Consider the following 19441-nt stretch of genomic DNA (forward strand, 5'->3'; position numbering starts at 1 on the left):
GCAGTTGCCATGATGCAAACCAGTGTGTGCAGAAATACATCCTTCACGCACACAGATTCTCCAAGAGCATTACGTAATTTGTGTCCTAGACAGCTCAGTATGTTTTAACCGTGCCATTTTCATTTCCTAGTGCAATGACCTCCATGAACTCTGATTAACCAATGCAATTCAGCCTACTTTTGTCTGGAAAAGGGGATAATACAAATGGGTTGGATATGATCTGACCAGTAGACATGCAGCTGAGCAAAACATGTAAGCTGAGGCCATTTATCTTCAACAGGAAGGTACGAAGACCTTAACAAGTCTGCCACATGTGCATTAGTGTATGGGCATGATTTGAATTCTGCTCAGCAACAGCAGTGTCAATCATTGTTTGTACAGGAACCAGTGTGAGAGATGAAATGAAGGTGATAAAATTGTGGGCCCAGGAATAAAAATTGATGCTCAGCGTCACAAAGGACAGTGGCATGAAAATAGAGGGAAAGTTCAGAGAAAGTGCAGGCCTCTGCTGTAGTCGAAGGGAGACTTCCCCCCCTCCAACCGCCAACCCCGGCAGGGTTACATTCTTTCATCTGAGCTCACCGACACACTTCCAGAAAGGAGCGTACAGGAAAAAGGCCATCTGACTGTTCCACAGACATAATCTCTGTAAGTACAGAATACAAAATACAGAAACTTTCCATATGCAAGAAAATAAAAAGGATCTCAATTTAATAGAGATTGTTATTCATAGACCGGCCACAATGAGGTTAAATCAAGACAAATGGAGACTTCTTCTTAGGTCTACTGTTTCTCAGACTGTTCGCCTAAAAAAAGACCCCAGTAATCTTGTGTGTCTATTCTAGAGTTTCAGAAGAGATCTTAATGCCACAAACTGCACTCATGTCTGATATCTGCATAAGTTAGAGATTTCAATAAAAACAATACCAACGTTTCTCGTCAAATTCTTCCAGGATCTGGTTAGCCAGAAATTGTCTAATTTATATCCAATTTATTCCTTCTTTATTCAAAAGAAGTTTAGGAGAAACACCTGACACAATGGTATTACTAAAATAAGAAATACATTCAGCAGGGTACAACAATTTTATATATTAATATATTAAACTTTTTTTTTTCACTTGCCAGATAGGTAAAAGTATATAACTGGCTAATACAGATGACATTTTGTTGAAAATTGCAATAATGGCTTGTTATAGTCTTGGCGGCATCAGTAAGAATGGGTTCAAATTTACAACAAAAAAAATATGAGAAAATTTGTATTTATTTTGGAGATGTTCACTACTGTTCATGTGATGGAAAAAGTCTTCTCATTTTTCTAAGAAATCACTCCAGATGCCAAAAAAATTGGCTTTATTGGTGGAGACAATAAAGCCACGATGCCTGCAGAACATCTAACGACCTCAATCAAGACTCACTTTTATACAGTTTCTTTTGCTCAGCCAATGAGCGTTCATTAGATCATAATTCAATTTTTGTTCACTCATTCTCCCCAATACATCATCTCGTCTCCATAGTGGAGAGCCGTCACCTGGTTTATCATCAAAGCAACATATAAAAAACTGTAATTTGCATCATTGTGCTTGATATGGATGGATATTCATATTAAAAGATCTGATGTTCCACAGTGGTTGGTACAGCTGTGCTGGGTGTCTGCTGAAGTGAGACATAGTGAACTATGTGACCTGAGGCCTTCTCTGAGGCGTTATCTGAGGCTGTAAAACATATATTGACGAAAAAACTTTTCAAGAAATACATTAAAGTCCAAATGTAGGGTCGGTAAGATTTTTAAATGTTTCTGAACGTCTCTTATGCTCACCAAGGCTGCTTTAATTTGATCAACAACACATTAAAAACAGCTGTATTGTGAAATATTATTATTATTATTTAATTTGTTTTATTTTAATATACTTTCAAATGTAATTCATTTCTGTGATGCAAAGCTGAATTTTCAGCATCATTACTCCAGTCTTCCGTGTCACATGATCCTTCAGAAATCATTCTAAATATGCTGATTTGGTGCTTAAGAAACATTTATCAGTCTTTTGATGTCACTTTTGATCAATTTAATGCATCCATCCTGAACAAAAGCATTAATCTCTTTTTAAAAAGAAGGAAAAAATTGACCCCAAACTTTTGGAGAGTAACTTATGCCATTATTTACATTAAAATAGTTTCCAGCTATTACAAAATGTCTTTGTTAAGAAACTGTAAAAAGTTTTGAGTTTGTTGCTAGTGAAAACATTGGCAGAAAAGAAAAAAACCCTATTGCGATGACGGAGCAGCCTTATTAACCAATAAAATGTTCTTTTGGGATAGACAGTCAGTAAATAAGAAATACGGTTAAAGAATGAGAAGCAATACACCGGAGAAAGTCAAACATCTGCCCACAGAGACAGTGTGGGTGATGACCGTGGGAGGTTCAGATGCAAAGACAGCCCCCAACCTCAGTCCTACAAACAGCAGAAGAAAAGGAAAGATTTTTACAGCATTAGCTCATGGGCTGGAGGCCTTCTGGAAGTGCTTTTCCGTCTCCCCCTTTCTTCTACCCCAGTTGCTCTCTAATCAGCTCTCTCTTCCTCCGCCACCCGCTTCCCTCGACACCCACACCCCCTCCAACACAGAACTACCACCCACGTGTACGCCTCCCACCTCTTTTTCCCCTAGTCCTCTGTTGGAAAGGTTCAACGACCTCTCTTTTTCTCTCGTTCACTTTCCGTCTATCAGCTGATCTTAGCCTGGCCTCCAAGAGAAGAATGACAGGAATGCATTGATGTGGGTGTAAAGACAATCTGGCTTTGTTATTGTGGGAACCACGTAGGGGAACATTTTAGGGGCAGAGGAGCTTGAAAAACCTCATGAGAAACAGAATGAGACATTTAGACTGCACAACTTTAAAACAAAGTTAAAGTCACTTTAAGGTCAATACATTGACACTGTTCTGACCCTGGCAGAATCAGGGCACCATGGCCCACCTGTGGACTGTATCAAAACATTGACAAAATTGTGTCACCCTAACTTTGATACAATTATCTAGAGGAGATATCCAGGTGCCAGAAAGGCTAATTAGCAAGTAAGGTCTCAGTTCAAACCTAAGAAGGAGGTGTTTACTTACACTTTCCTACACAAAGTCCCTGTTTCAGGGTGTTGTGCGGATAGAGACGGTGAGTGCGATCCTTGATAAAGATGTTTTTACGCCAACACAAAGAGGCTGGTGACCACATCAAAGATAAAGGTACGGAACAAACTATTTTCTTTTAACAAGCTCGGTCGTATTTATACAGGCAAATTTTCCACATTCCTAAGATCTGAGAAAACATTACTGTTACAGTCATAATATAACACTCTTTACTGACAGTTTTTTGGCGAAACTGTGTTGTTAATTTAACATTTATTAGTCATTTAAAACCAGATATAAAAAAAAGTGAATCTTTATTTTTATCGCAAGTCAAAACTTGATCATTCAGTGGATATGTTAAGATTAAAAGCATGACTTTTCCTCCAACACAAAAGCAGGTTAACCAACTGAACGTGACTGAAGTAGTTCATTTACTGTTAATCTGTAGAAAGGAGTGGTTTTTAGTGCTCAAATCTGCCCCGCTGAGACCCTGACAGTTAGTTTGGATATCTGATTTTGTTCTCTTTTTGCAGGGGAATACCAAAAGGGGACTTTCAATCTTTCAATGTTCAGCTAGTTGGTAAACAGAACAGAGAGAGCTCAGCATAAAGGGGGATTTTGTACTTTTGCATTAATTTGCATTCGCGTCAAAACAGTATGTTGGTCCTTTTTTCATTTGGCTAAAAATCGAGTTTTGAAACCATTGAAATTGTCAAAAAGACGCAGTGGGAGTTTGCTCTTGCTTTCATAATGAGTGATGAGCACAGCAGAAATTTCGAAGGAAAAAAGGTTAAAACTTTGATCACAACAACTTCTTGTGGTTAATGATAAAAAAGCTTTTCCATCATTAAACAGGACAGGCGTTACATTCAGGTTAACCTTAACAAAGTGTCACTTTAAAATAGCATACCGTTAATCATTACATTAGCCGAAGTGACTTCCTTTCCCACCACCAACACATCTCAGCCCTGCTGAATGCATTACATCATACAAGACCTATTCAGAACAGGAACTGGAGTGGGTCTCGGATATGTCCAGGGCATTGTGCTTAAGAACGTGACAGAGGCCAAACTGAATCAGCTGGCAAAAGTCCCACAGTCAGCGACAACGATCCCACTATTGAGTTGAATGGAAGGAAATACAGCATCGGTCAGGCGGGTGTGTGAATCCTGTCTATAAATGGAAGCCACATGATGGAGGTCAAGATTCCATGGCAGTGTGGTTTCCTCTTTCAGCATCACAAGCGCCCGCTTTAGAAGTCTCGTGTCTTGTCATGGATCCCTAGTTAGTGAGCGAGCATCGTTCTTTTGTCTAGTCAGCCTGCAGGACATCACTGTTTACAGGACACAAGATCATTAGTCATAGGCAGACAAACACACTGAGAAACACTGAACTTCAGTCATCAATTAGCCATCTCTGTTAACACATTGTAACTGTCTCTGAAAAAACCCAAGAGAATGAAAACCACGCTGGAGTTATGCACAGCGCCACGACAGATCGGGCCCGCAGGGTCTCACCCATAAATATCAAACAGCTGTGTGAGAAAGCAAACAACAGCGCGAGCCTCCGAGAAGACTGAAGGAAGAAAGGAGCTAGTAGGCAAACAGTCATATGGGGCAGTCGAGCCTTTGAGTGTGTTGCTATGCGTCTCTCTCTGTTCCCAAGTCTTCGCCCTCCTGCTCCTCCTCCTGATCAGCATGCAGAAGAAGGGGAGATGGAGGGTCCCCCTGCAGGCTGCCTGCATGCTAAATCACCCATCTGCCACCTCTGTCCCTGGTGCCAACCCCCATTCTTCCATCGGAGTGCTGTTTGTGCGTGTGTGAATGACTTTACTGCTCTGTGTATCTGTGTGGTCTTCCAGACAGCTCTTTAATATGATGCTTTACTATGTTGTCTTTAACAAAGAACAAACAATGTTTTAGTGAAGAAGAAAAATCTATATAGAATATCAATGTTTCAAATTATCCAATCAATAATGTTGGGGACTGACCCACTGGAGCTACGAGAGCTAAAGCTGAACAGTGAATGAACACCGGTAAACTGAATCCCTTTGCAAGGAGGTAATTACAGTATCTTATCTAATTCATCATATACACATGAGAGTAATCAGATATTTACACAACATAAACATATTACAACTTCAATTTGCAAAAAAAAAAAAAAAAGATTGCAGAAGTAAACATGAACTAAGTCACATGCTAATCATCATAATGTACAAGTTATGCTGTGAATACACACTAAACTTTGAAATCAAACTAAAAGTCTGAATTCAGTTTCACTTTGCACTCTCAACTAAAATATTATTTTTATAGACTGAAATTAGATACCATTTTAATCAATAAAATTGACTAAAATGTATGGAAGACTAAATTTAAAACATATTTTCATCAAAAGACAAAAACTATGATTAAAGTCACAATGTAATGGAAGAACTGACAGATCATTTCTTCCATATTGTGACGTAGGCATACATCCGAGTGCAACAGATTATTGAAAAATAAAAAATGTTTTACTGAAAGATTTATGACCTTTTTATATAACAATTAAGATAAAGTAACATTGAAACATGCATGGATGAATTGTTCATAAGACGATTAATAACATGCATTAAAAATAGATAATGTGAATTTCTATTTCACACGGTATTTAAAGTAGGCCTACTGTTTGGACTCACCATTGAACCAGTAAGGCACTAAAGGCAGACAGTTCTGCCTTCGGGCCAACAGTGGAAGAACCAAAGAAGTCCACACAACTGCTATAAATAAATCTACCATACACGTTGTAGTCAATGATGTTATGTTACCTAGCAACCAACGACATGCTTGTCTTTTCTTCTTTTTTAAGCAGATTTGAATAACCCTAAAAAATTTCAGAAATTGCACAAGCATGAGAACCATTCAGTTTCAGCAGACGGTGACTAGATGTAGCCGCTTGGTGGATTCCCTGCACTGTTTGCTCAAGTTGATTATTGCAGCCATGAACCATGTCTAGACATCTAATTTCTCCCATCAGTGAGTGAAATGGGGAAAATTGCTTCAGTATTGACTGTGCGCCGCCACCGAACACCCTTTCGAAACACACTGGTGCCAATAAATCTGGCACAGTTGAGCTCAGGAGCCTTCACCTACATGTATTTGGCATACTTGATACCTAATGCCTGTGCAGATCCAATGCATTCAACCCTAGTTAAACGGTACACGTGCACATGTTCCCATTTGGACAAAACATGAGAAGAGTATGCGAGCCACGTGAGAGTCTGCATAGTGAGTGTGAGAGTTTTCCACATGACTTCCCACCACACCCCATTACACTGGAAAGTGACAGAGCTCCTTGCTTTCATCTACACCATCAGAAAGGTGCTTCAGTCCTCATCTGCCATCATCAAAGGACCCGAGCCAACCCGTGAGAGAAGGAAGAATCACCCTCCGCCCCAAAACCAAACCGTCTAACATTACCAGTGTCACCTATTCTACATTCTAAATGTTTATCTGGCAAGATGGTGATGTACCTTTTCTACATAAGTTTCAACAAGATTTTTTAACACTACATCTACAAAATGATTAATAAAGAATGAGCATTGGGTGTGTGTTTTTGCATTATGTTTTTATTTCATTTATGAAGGTGCTGTAAATTGTAATTGTACAACACAATGGTTTATTGTGCATGCAACTTAGATATGTTTCCATTCATTTTAACAAATTTACCATTAATGAGTTTCCCACTCAATTATGACTAATTATGACTTTGTTATGACGATTATGTGCATTCAACTCATAAATACGATCTTTCCAATAAGGCTTGCTTCATTCATTCAGCAAGACCTGACCATACTCTGAAAGCCCTTCTGATACTTCCACCTGAGAATAGCTTGAGTAAAAAAGTAAAGCATCCTTTCTCATCTTAGAACTCTAACAGTCAGATTTAGATGTTCTTGCTACTCGTTTTATTTTGACTTCATGGGTCTTCTTCCCTACCTTAGCCACAGAAAGATAATTTTAAACTTGTAGATTCATTTGTGCACTGTTGCTGACAATAAACCCACACAGACTTTGGAATCAATTCCAGTAATCGTTAAGGTGATGTAACTCATATTGAAATGTAGCCACATGTGGTCAGCGTGCAGGGAAATCACAAGGCTGGAATTACAACAGTATGATGGCTGGTTGGCTCTCAAAGCTTTGCTGTTGAAGCATGCAGCTCCCCAGCTGTGTTCAGCCTGCTGGGAATGTGCTTTTGGCTTCCTCATAACTAACCCACGCACCCAATACTCATCCAAGCCAGAGGGTTGTATCCCACACTTCCTGTTCTGATCTTTGTCACTAACAGTACAGTTTTTGAATGGCTGGACTGATGTTGTGTGCAAGACAAAGAGGAAAACTGATGTCTTTTTGTATCGGTTCTATCTCTAAACCTAATGAACACCACTCTGTCAGCAAGGAAATTCCCCCAGCATCAGGCTGAGTCAATGGAACAGATGGGAAAGTAAAAAGAGTGTGAAAGCAAAGAGGATGTATCAGTGTTGTTATTCACTATAGTGTATTAAATTACCATTGACTACTCACAGTGTAATTTTCACTACTGCAATACAACTATGCTGATACTAATGAAAGTAGAGTACTGTTTAAAAGTTTGGGGTTGGTATACATCATATTACCCTGTGGCCATTAGAAATTGAAACAAAATGGGCCTGAAACAACATTAAAAAAATAGCAATCCAAAACTTAGTTTCTGAATAGTTTCTGACTTCACAGTTCATAAGTTAATATTTCATTTTAGTTATCAGCATTAAATATTATCTAGCCGCTGGCTAGATAAATCATGCAGGCCAGCATAACAACAATGTTAGGAAGCAAGTCTTTCTATGTGTAAATTTCATATGTTTTCCCAGCAAGTCTGTTCTGTCATTGCATGACTAAGGAGGATACCTCATGTCTTGCCTGACATCTGATTGGACCGTAATTAATTTATGTTAGGGTGTGTTGTTAGGGGAGAACGTTTAGTGCTGAGGTTACCCGTCCTATCAAAAATGAATTAATGCAGCTTCTCTGCTGACAAGTGTGGAGAGAGGCAATGCTAATGCCTTTCAGAGCAGCAGCTCACAGTCACATTTTCAAGCAATAACAGGGATGCACTACATGTGGACCTCACTTCCATTCTGCTGAAGGAGATAGGAAAGGGGTTTTCAAACCAGGTTCACAGAAAGTCAAACTCAGGGGAAAAAGTCTCACTGGACAAGGAATTCTCTGCATTTACCAAGCTATATCTAGTTCAACATGCCTTAATGAGAGTCTTAAACTTAAAGGCAGGCTATGTATAACGTTAACAGGCAGAGACTGCCTCTTTCCCATTGTACATGAATAATTCAAGCTGCGTCGGATGAACCTAAAATACATAATTACTGTTTGACTTATCTTAGCTTTGATTTTGCCATATCTGGACCCAGCACTGCTCAAACTTTGGGCTATCTTGAAATAACATCTTATTAGCATTCAGCACGGGTTTCCTTAGAAATCATTGTGCGAATGGCTCCCAATTCTGTAAACCAGAAGGGCAATTCCACGCAAAACTGTCACATCCATAACGCCAACACAATGCCATGGTATTTAGTTGGCATTATGGATGTGACAGTTTTGCGCGGAATTGCCCAGAAATATAAGGACATTAATGAAAAAAGTCACAATGAAACGGAAGTGGCAACAGATACTTTCTTACACATTGTGTAATTGTGTCTTTCATACAACCAGAGAGAAGTCTGGCTTTTCTCTGGAAGATCGAGTTATGACATTTTGATTGACAGGAGAGAAAAACAAGTGTTACACGTACAGGGACCATGTTTTCATTCTAATGCCCTAGGAGAGCAGTTTTTTTGAGGACACAAGAAGCTATACAAGAAAAGCATGTTTTTGGAAACTTACGATGGCTCGTGCTGGATGAATGGTAGGAATGGTTTTCGGGGGATAAGGAGGAGATCAACAGGGCCTGGGATGCCTGGAGCAAACCGAGAAGCAGATGGCAAGCGACGGACAAGGCTGACCCCGAGGTACCAAGAGGGGGGAAATACTTGGCTTCAACCCTGAACAGCTTAAAAGCCACCAAGAATCTTGTTCTCTCCAGACAAAAGAGGAGACAAGAGCAGTGCATTGTTGGACATGCTGAGCCACGCTTATGCCAAACAAGCACAGAGCAGCGCCCCAACAAAGTATTTAGTCCAACATCGAATCCTTGAGTTAAAAAAACTCCTGCAGTTGAGTGAGGAAGATCAGGGAAATTTCTTCGAAACTGCAGCCTGAGGAGAGGGTGAATCTAACAAAATGGATAAATAAATAAATAAAGGTTTTGTTCTAACGATGGAGACCCTCTAAAGTCAACTTGAAAAACAAATTACAGAAAACCGAAATCACAAGAGGAATAACAGAACGAATGAAAGAAACCCTTAACATACTCTGCACTTGCTATAATTCCATTAAAAAAACTCTAACCTGCATACATAAACTCTTAAGTCCCCAGCAGCAAAAGCTCAGTAAACGAGCCTGTCTCATCACTAAGATTCCAATCTAAGTTTGCAGCATCTACTACTCATTGCGAGCGGTCCATTTTGTTAATCATTCTTGATCCTTTGTCAGTGTTTTATTGCACAGCGTATGTCACATGTTTGTGAGAGTGTATGGCTTCTTTCAGGGGGCAGACACACACAGATGTGGATTTACTGCAAAGGGCTTCTATGAGCCAACTGTCATAGCTGACAACTTTTGTGTGGGAGGTGGCGATCAGTTGCGATCAAGAGGGCAATGAGTTGTTTTCCTCTGAAAAATAAATTCGGTTTGCGTGCCTAGTAGATGATTCCAAATCTACAGAAGAAAGAAAGCTTTTGGTAGGCAAGCAAGTGACAATGTTTACCCCCGATCGGATAGCAAGAGGAGGAACCACAGGTCCTGACAGCGGAAAAACAAAGTAAACTCACTAATACATTTTCACCAATCAATGAGTGCAACCCGCACACCAAACAGTGAGTATTTGTTGATGTACATGAACGATGTACATATAGAACTCTGAGGAGATAACGATCCTGTCATTCATCTAATGTATTGGGGATGAGAGTGCATTGAGTCCACTAGGCTAGACAGATGCCCTAACCCAGGAATTAGGACCATATATGCTGGCAAACATTCATGAGCAATTGTTGCCTTCTTCCTTTGTCTTTGTTTCTATATTCCACAGTGCCCAGGTGCAAAGAAAAAAGATCTGTGGAAAGAAAAGAAATTCTTAAATCACAAGGAACATATCAAAGGGTGAGGGAAAGTCAAAATCAAAATTGCAGCATCAAAGGCAGACAAAACTCAAAACCAATACAAAGCCTGTCTGATCAGCAAGAACCGTCACTTTGATCAATCACAAGTCAACTTATCCAAATAACTAGGCCTTCACGTCCACAAACACAAACAGTCATCGTCCAATTGCATCCAAAACTAGGAAGAAAGGAAGCCAGTTACAGACATGGAAATCAATTAGGCCTATCTCTGATTTATAATCCAGCCTTAATAATGGATAAATGTGATCTATGTATTGTGCTATTCAATAAACAGAATCTCCTTAAAGTCACAATGAAACGGAAGTAGCAACAGACCTTTAATTCTGTACTGTGGACAAATTTACATCCGAGTATAACAAATTATCTGAAAAGAAAAAAAAAATGTGAAGGGACTTGGTTCTATCCATCGGTTGTTGATTGGATTTTGAGATGTGGTCATTGCACTTAAAAATGTTTTTTTTTTTTTTTTTTTTTCCACAAAAAATGTTTGTGGAGGGGCAGAATTTAAGCAGATGAAATGATTGGAGAAGTCTGACATATATCCACAGACATTTCACCGGAAGATCAAGCATTTTAAAAATGAATAGGCCTACATGGATGAATCATTCACATAGATCTACAACATGCATTTATAAAAAAAAGAAAAAGTACATTGTGTATATGAAGGGAATGTCCCTATAACTTTCTCTGCAAGTCTCTCACCTCCTCAAGGAAACCAATAACTAAAAACATAAATGCGGCTGAGAAATTTCAGCTTCGCCAAGGTTTTCTTCTAATGACTCACTGCGAGTTTCAGTGAATAAAAACAAGAAATAGATGAGGGACAACAAATAATGTTTTGGCTTTCTTCAAACATAAAGATTATCTCGGTGCTTACCCCGTGCTGAACTCACCTTTCACATCCAATTTGTTCTATTGTCTGTAATCCTCAGAAGTTAGAAATATGCTGCTTAGGGGGGAAAAAAAGAGAAAAAGTGGTTTTATGATGAATAATTTTGTCCGCAGACTCTTTAATCATTTGAACGTTTACCCTTGTCTCACTTGTCTTTTTGTAGGCTATAGAATCTAGTTTCTCAAACCAAGGAGACCACACCTGCTAGGGAATCCTTATTTTCCCACAACTGCCAGCCCTAAAATAAACCGCTGCATCTCCACCAAACATCAGACTTCTTTTCCAGACACACCCAGCAGAGGGTTTCGCCTTGAGGTCAAAGGCACCATGCAGCTTTCCGGCAGCCAATCAGAAAAACCCTTGGAGCCATAATTTGCCCCCCAGGAGCAGGAGCCACAACCTTTCCCACCTGATAACAGCTGGGCAGGAAGGTACAATAACAAAACATACTCTTTTACACAGTCACCTATTCTACAGTTCTTCATCCTTCCTGATTTCTTTTATTGCTCTTATTCATCCGCCTCCTTCATTTCCTCTTTTTTAATCTCACGTTTCTTTTCTTCCGCAACCTTTCTTGGCACCTTCACAGGCACAGATGTACACTGCAATGGTAAAATACACAGCAGGTTTGTTTGAAGCCATTATCACTGAATGTCAAAAAAGAGACACTCTATTATTTTCTCTGCACTCATTTGTTGACTCGTTTTTTCCTATGGTCTGTCTTTCTCGTCAATATCACTTTCATAAACAGTGTCACTTGAAAGGGCTGTAGGAGGCACATGTTCGGGAAAAATGAATACAAGAGCGATGCTAGAGCTTTTGAAGTTCTTTGACTCAAACTGTAAAACGCCCCAAAACGCAACACCCACTAACAAAAGACCCAGGTGGGGTCAAACATGCCTCTAAGGTATCAGAATCAGCAGTGTACTGTACACAGCAAGGAACCTGTAATGAACCGCAGGTATGTGGTGTGTGGGTGAGCACCTGCGCAATTGTAGTCTGTCTAAACAAACTTACACGCAGACTGATTTCATTATCTGAATCGGGGCTGGAGTTAAATGCCATACGCTTGACTGCCTCCGGAAGTCACAAGGATAGTAAAACTATAGTAAAATATAAAGGTTTAAGCTGAACCTAACATAAACTGCTGATTGACTAATTTATAATAGCTTCCCTCAATCTCAGCAATAAGTGGGAGATTATTAAGCAAATGTTGCGCATTGGGATAACTAGTGTGCCAATGTGCAAACGCCCCACATAAGCAATGCACTTGATCTCAGTTCACCAAACCAACAAAGCTCCCATCTTTACCTACACCTCAACAGTAACATGGCAATTACGACAATAGTAAACATCAATTTGTTGAGAGAGGGGGTGGGAAAAAAGAGCATGCTAAATGAGCTAGCTCTAAGCGGTTACACAGTAATGAGAAAGCTCATTAAGCATTTTGCAAACCAGAAGTCCTAAATGTCTGAGCATCTGCTCTATTTTGCCATGTGCAGTGCTGTCAAATATTGGGAGGCAACAGACCCACTCTACTCCTACAGCTTCTGTTAAACACATTAAAAAAAGCAATTAAACCATTTTAAAAAGTTATTTTAATGCATGAAATATAACATACTTTAATAAAAGATGACATAAGAGATCGTTTTCCCCTTGTGGGGCAGTCTCATTCTAGTAAAAATTTACATGCAGAACAAAATACTAAAAGAAATCTGATTTTCTCGACTCAAAAAAAGGAAAGAAATGACCTGTTGTTTCTCTGGTTTTGACATAAAAGCTAACAGACATGTGTGCACTTTGAATAAGGCTCCAATGTTATGGTAAATGTGTTTACATACAAAAGGAAACCTGAGTAACACGTATAGGATGTTCTTTTCTTCTTTTCTGAAAAAAGAAAGGCAGGTAAAGTGGTTGAGAGTCTAGGCAATTTTTTGCAGTCACCTATAAAACACTTCCACAGGCAATTTTTAGCTAAAGGGTCAAGAGAAAGGCCAAAATGGATGGAAAACTTTCCAAGCAGCATAAACCTACGTTGATTCAGTTTCCAGACTCATGCAAGCCGTTTCTAAAATAGCGGCAACAATAATTATTTTACATCCATTATGATGCACGGCATGTTTTACTTCCATCATTAAGAAGAACTACATTAAATTGGCTAACAGAACCAATTTAATTATTTCTAGTATAATTGTATCATTGTGAAGAAAAGACCATCTCCATGAACAGAACATGCATTTAAAAGTCTTTCGAGTCCATTTCAACCTGTGATAGTGGCTGAAGTAAGACAATGGTCTCCAAGGCATGCTGGGTAAACGGGGTATCCCTGCAGGGGGCCTGGAAAAAGAGTAATAAGACAGAGCGCTGTGGTACAGCTGAATCATATATTCTTCACAGACAGGCTTTTTCCTAGGATTAATGAATCACATTAATTCAAAAGAAGGATAATAAGTCGGGATTAACCATGGGTGGAGAGAACATTTTTTTCAACCAGAGAAGTGAAGCCATCTGACCAATTTAGGGCAATTGGGAAGCCCTTCTTACACATTGAGGACCTTCTATGGGGGAAATGAATATCGCACAACACACTTAACAAAGGCAGAATTGTTCTTCTTCCATTACCTGAGTCACTTGAACTTTATACAGAGTAACAGATCAAAACTACATTAAAGCAAAACTTATAGTAGTGTTTTGACTGGCTGCATCCCTGTTTGATGCTTCTGTTCTTGAGATAAAAGTCCTTAAAAATCCCCAAACATCAAGTTTTTAAATGCATTCTTCATATGAGGCATAAGCAAATGAACAGGCCTAAACAGCACCAGCGCTCTGATGGTAAGCTATTGGGACATTATCAGTAACTTAATAAAGATTCCCCTAAAATAACTAACTACAGAGGAAATCAAGCGGGCAGCATCCCCTGTGCAAGTATATATCGACGTCAAATGCTCTCAGCACTTCAAAACAATTCCTACGTTTAAAGAAGCTGTTAATGACAGACTCAGTGTAATATATAACTCTCATGAGTGAGCCAATTCTCTCAGCAATAACAGTCTTAATGCAAACTCTAGATGTGCTTTTCATGACAAAATGAAATAAATAAATCATTCATTGCCTCTGGACAAAAGTGCTGAGCTTTGTGAATAATGCAGGGACATGTAAAGGCTTATTAAAATGCTTCTCTGCTAATTGTATCCTAATTGCACCGCATCTCTTCACTAAAGGAATGACAGAGTTGATACATCACTAGATATAATAAAATAGTTCAACATCTATTCATTACAACTGACCTTTAAAATAACAAATGCTGGTTTGCGTCTTGAAGAGTGTTTGTGTACGGTGGTCGCTCTGAAAAGCTCTCCCCATACCTCCCTTTATCACAGGCCATTTGAGTCAGTCTAACCTGCAGCAGATGTGCTGAGTAATGACCATCATTAATTCATCCCCAGCACACCTTTCATCCAGACAGGAATAATGGCTCTGGCTCCGCTGGGCCACCTGCACAGCTGTACCAGACAGTGGAGAAACTAGGCTATCCTCTAGTCTGCAGTCAGAAGAAGACTGTAGGAATGCACCCAAATTACAATTCTGAGCTGAAACCGAAACCGAAAATTCTGGATGCACTTGGACGAAAAATTTAAAAATAGTTTATTTCTAATTTTAAATTAGCTTTATTTTGCATTAATTGTATTAATAATAGACTTTGTAATGAAATTCAATCATTTTAATGATTCTAAATTCAAAAAATACAAGCAATGAAATAACCACACTTTTATTGAAAGTAACACTAAATTTGGACAGAAAATATATTAAATTATTAACATATTGTTCTGTATTCAGTTCTATGCAGCAGAATCAGATTTAACAAATGTATTTTTGACCAATTATACAAATAATGTATAGTCCTACAAAGCTATATCAGAACATGTGAGTAGAGCGTAGCGGGGAGTGGATCAGTGAACGATAAGGGGGGTATAGCGTAATTTTACCAGCGTTGCTCCGGCAAGGTTATACCACATCATGTGGCAGCACAGTATAGGGCTATTGCAAACAGAAACAAGTATACTACTACATAGAAATTTCGGCGCATTATTTGAGTGTACTTTGCTTTTCCGATGAGCATGAGCGGTACATGAGCGGAGCGTTCGCATGGGCTGTGAGCAACTGAGCTTCGCACGTGCATAGAGCGCGATATTGAGCGGAGCGTCACACCGCGAAATGATAACAGCTAGAGTGAGAGTGAAACGTGCGCTGAACACTGAGGGGCGGAGCGGCATTTATTTTTCTGCCGTATTTCTCTTTCGGCCGAAAAACTAAAATGCTATTTTCAGTGGCCGAAATTTCAGTGCATCCCTAGACTCTTCCATCTCGCATAATACCATGCTCAAATGGTTGATTATTTGAAGGAACAGAGAAAATATTCCCAAACTGCAATTTAACACCATTTAACCATTTTTATCTAAGCTTATAAAACGCACAATGTAGTTCAGTTCATGATTTGGAGGACAGTCCTTGTCTACAGCCCTCTTAGACTGGGGTTCTGAGATGAATAGGGTGGAGTCAGTCCAACCATAAAGGATCAACACAACCATGATGGGCTGCACCAATTTATACCGTAAATAATTCAAGCACTGCAGTCAGAGTGAAGGATAGTGTTAAAGCAAGGGCTCTTTAGGAAAAAAGAAGGAATAAAAATGTTTACTTGTTTTGACTAGGGAGTTGGACGTTCATGGATAGAGGCTACTCGGTTTTTACACATGCCAGATTTCCTTTCTTTTCAGAGACAAGCCACCAGGGGCCAGTTGCGCCAGCCATGTGTAAGTAACAATTTAGTGTATTGTATAGTGTAGTGGTAGCATTAAAGAAGCATGCACTATACAGTCTCTGAGTGTTGCACCATTAACCTTGAATGACTCGTGAATTTACATATACAAATTATTTTTTCAAAGTCCCCAACCAGGAATGATAATTATTTCTATTATTATAATGATCATTTTTTATATTTCTGATAGTAAAAATCTATTTTATTATAATAATAAATTTGTAATATATATAATTATTATAATAATTATAATACTATTTAATTGTTATCATAAATACATTTAATTTAATAAGTCTTCAAAACAAATAGTGCAAGCGGATGAGGCTTTCGAGCAGCTGCCACAACCCTAACTAGGTGTCTTCAAGCACAGAAAATGTCCATGTTCTTTAAACTGTCCCACTGGTAAATCACAGCATGAACTCTCTGAGGCTTCACCTCGAGCAAAAACATCTTTCTTTTTCTCTTAAAAAATCATCTTTCAACCTTACAGTGTTTCATTTGACCATAAATGATTTTTTTTTTTTACATTTGCTGGAATTATTTACAATTACAACCAAACAATCATTAAGAATTCATATGACCTAGCATGCAACAAAGTCATATGTCCTAGAGAAAAAGGATGCCTCTTTCACTCAGAAAAAAACTCTATTCTTAAGAGGGGCGTGGTTTACAATGACTGAAGTGTCACTTTCACCTTGATTGAACTGTCAAAAACCAAGCTGACTCAACTCAAACCAGACTAGTACCACTCAAACAACTAACCCATTCTACTAAATAACACTGCAGACACAATGAATTAAACTCATTTCATTGCCTTAGACTAGAGCCTGAAACTATGTAAAACGTCATAAAGACCCCATGAATCACTTTACGGTTGTGTAGTTTTTTCCCTAGTGACAACATACTTTCTACTGAAACAGGAAGTTTGGACAAAACATATTTTAAATATCCAATAGCCTTTAGCTAGATCACAGCCCTAAACATGAATTGCAGGGTGATATGGAGGAAGGACTTTCTCTTACTAGAGAGAATTTGATTGGACACAAATCTGTAGTAGCCAAGCCTACATGATAAATCATCAATATTTTAGTCCCTTTCCCAGTATATTTCCCAATTTTGTCAGTATTTAGGAGTGCACTTGGATAAAGAAGCCACAAAGCAAAAAGGCACAATAACTTGAATTTTGCTGTCATGGGGTTTTTAGCAATCTGCTGTGACCCTCCTTAGTAGAATCAAACCTTACTAAGAAAGTAATAATTTGATTGGTAAAAGGTGATAGTAAACAACATTGCATTGTTTAATAAGACTGTGTTGTTATGATGTTAAGCTTCAGCTGCAGAGATGAAGTAATGAATGACTGGGCAAAGGTCACGCGATCATTTGACCATAAACTTACCCAACCTCCATTTTCCTCGATCCAGTTTTCCAGTGGCCCGTTCAGGTAGTCTGTCATCCAGTGTGCAATACTATCTACCTGGGACGCCATCTCCCGGTTGACGCTCTCCACGCACATGGTCCCGCCAAACTCGAAGAAAGCCACGATCCGCCCCCAGTTCACTTCGTCTCTAAAGAGCTCTTCAGCCACGGTTAAGAAGCTGCGTTGCGCTGCATTGGGACTAAATACCATCTGGTGGGACATCTCCTCAAACTCACGCTGGTATATCCTTTCTATCTCATCTCCAGCCTCGCGTAACACCCGGTAGAGCCTCAAATGAGGGTCTGAACGGGTGAGCCGGTGGGCTATCAGGCATTCAGAGTTGTTACCCCCGCCGGCCGAGGGAGCCTGGAGCCTCCTCCTGTCAGAGTTTGGAGAGGAGCCCTCTCCTCTATTGAAGGTGTCATCTTCTTCCCCAGAAGATGGAAGTTTCCATACATATCCCCTCTTTAAAAGTTTGTGATTGAGGTATTTCTCCACAATATTCCGATTGTCATAGCGAATTTCGTTAGCCATCGTTATTAAACAGGATAAAAACGAGCGCGAGCGGTAAAGAGTCGGTTATTCGAAGTACATAGTAACGGAAAAAAGGCTCCCACAGAGAAGGGCTAAGAAAAAAATTCAAATTCACATCACGCTGACGTGATTTCTCTCATTGAAATGGAATTTTTGAGGAAAATAATATGACTGAGTATCACATTCATTGGTTATAACTTTATAGCCATAACTGTCTGCAAACCTGCATGTCCAGCGCGCGCCGATGATGGATAGAGTGGCCGTTGCTGCGGCGCGAGGAATGCCCCTTCACAGCTCAGGCTCACTGCGCTTATATTCCAGTGAACCACCAGCCAATAGCGAGAAGAAAGAAAAAACCTTGCGACGTCGTTGACGTTACGAGCCCGAAGAAGAGAGTTAAAGCTAGCGCTGTGTTTCTAATTATTCCACTGACATTCGAGGTCCCAGAAAGACGGAAGAGAAAATAGCAACCAAGTCAGCGCACGAAGAAGCACTTTTTCTGTATGAAAAATGTACAAGTATATCTCCACGCTTTTTGGCAAGATTCAGTTTTTCCAACGCGCGGCACGGATCGTGCAGAAATTAAGCGTGCTCTGTCACCGCCAACGAATGACATCGAGACAGGCGCGTTCATTGAAGCAACGCTAGGACTGTTGTTGAAACTGAATACTGTTTGAAGATAGTCTCTCTTCGGGGGCGGCACTTCCTACGTCACACCATTCATTTCTTTTGCCGTAGTACTATGCCTGTCCAGATGCAGAGTGTTTATGGTGTCTGGGTTAGTGTTTGAAGTGCAATTCGTTTCATTCCTTTCAGCTTTGTCAAAGCTGCTTTTCATTAATCCCTCAGGACTCCATACTTCAGGCATGTCTTTAAGTACAAGCTTCGCTCATTTTGACAAATACATTTTCAATAGGGGAACTAGGAAGCATTGTAACACATTTTATCTGGGGAACTCAGTATTTTTGTTTTTTGTTCAGTGCAATCAATGTGGCTCAAACCTTGGTATAGATAGATAGATAGATTGTGTTTGGCTAAAAGAAGAAAGTCATACACCTAGGATGGCTTGAGGGTGAGTAAATTATGGGGTAATTTTCATTTTTGGGTGAACTGCTACCTAACCCTTTAAATTGCCTATAGTGGTTAATGGATCTACTTGTTGAACGCAATTAGCAGTGTGTCTATTGGGTAGTTGACATGACATTTCAAGCAGTGACAGCAGTGTGACTTCATCTAAAACTATTTGAAGAACTGCGGAACTACATTTTATATTTGTACTTCTATAATTAACTTGTCATACAAGTCATTTTAGGCACTTGAAAAGAGATTGGATTAACTCCTCAGCCAATAACACA

The 19441-nt window shown here is 39.4% G+C and overlaps 1 protein-coding gene across 2 annotated transcripts in view; it reads right to left on the bottom strand.

Moving 5' to 3' along the window:
* The window catches only part of bcl2a (BCL2 apoptosis regulator a), a 45785-nt gene extending 27007 nt beyond the window's left edge, over positions 1 to 18778 (bottom strand). Inside the window, exon 1 of one of the 2 annotated variants that reach the window (XM_081352851.1) lies at positions 17532 to 18778. In XM_081352851.1, coding sequence (XP_081208977.1) covers positions 17532 to 18086 — 555 coding nt within the window. In that variant the 5' untranslated portion in view covers positions 18087 to 18778. The remainder of the gene's footprint in view (positions 1 to 17531) is intronic. The other variant, XM_081352852.1, reaches the window with a different exon arrangement.
* Between the last annotated feature and the right edge of the window lie 663 nt (positions 18779 to 19441).

This window comes from Scardinius erythrophthalmus (assembly GCF_964197995.2).
Source record: "Scardinius erythrophthalmus genome assembly, chromosome: 22".
In the NCBI taxonomy this organism is placed as follows: domain Eukaryota; kingdom Metazoa; phylum Chordata; class Actinopteri; order Cypriniformes; family Leuciscidae; genus Scardinius; species Scardinius erythrophthalmus.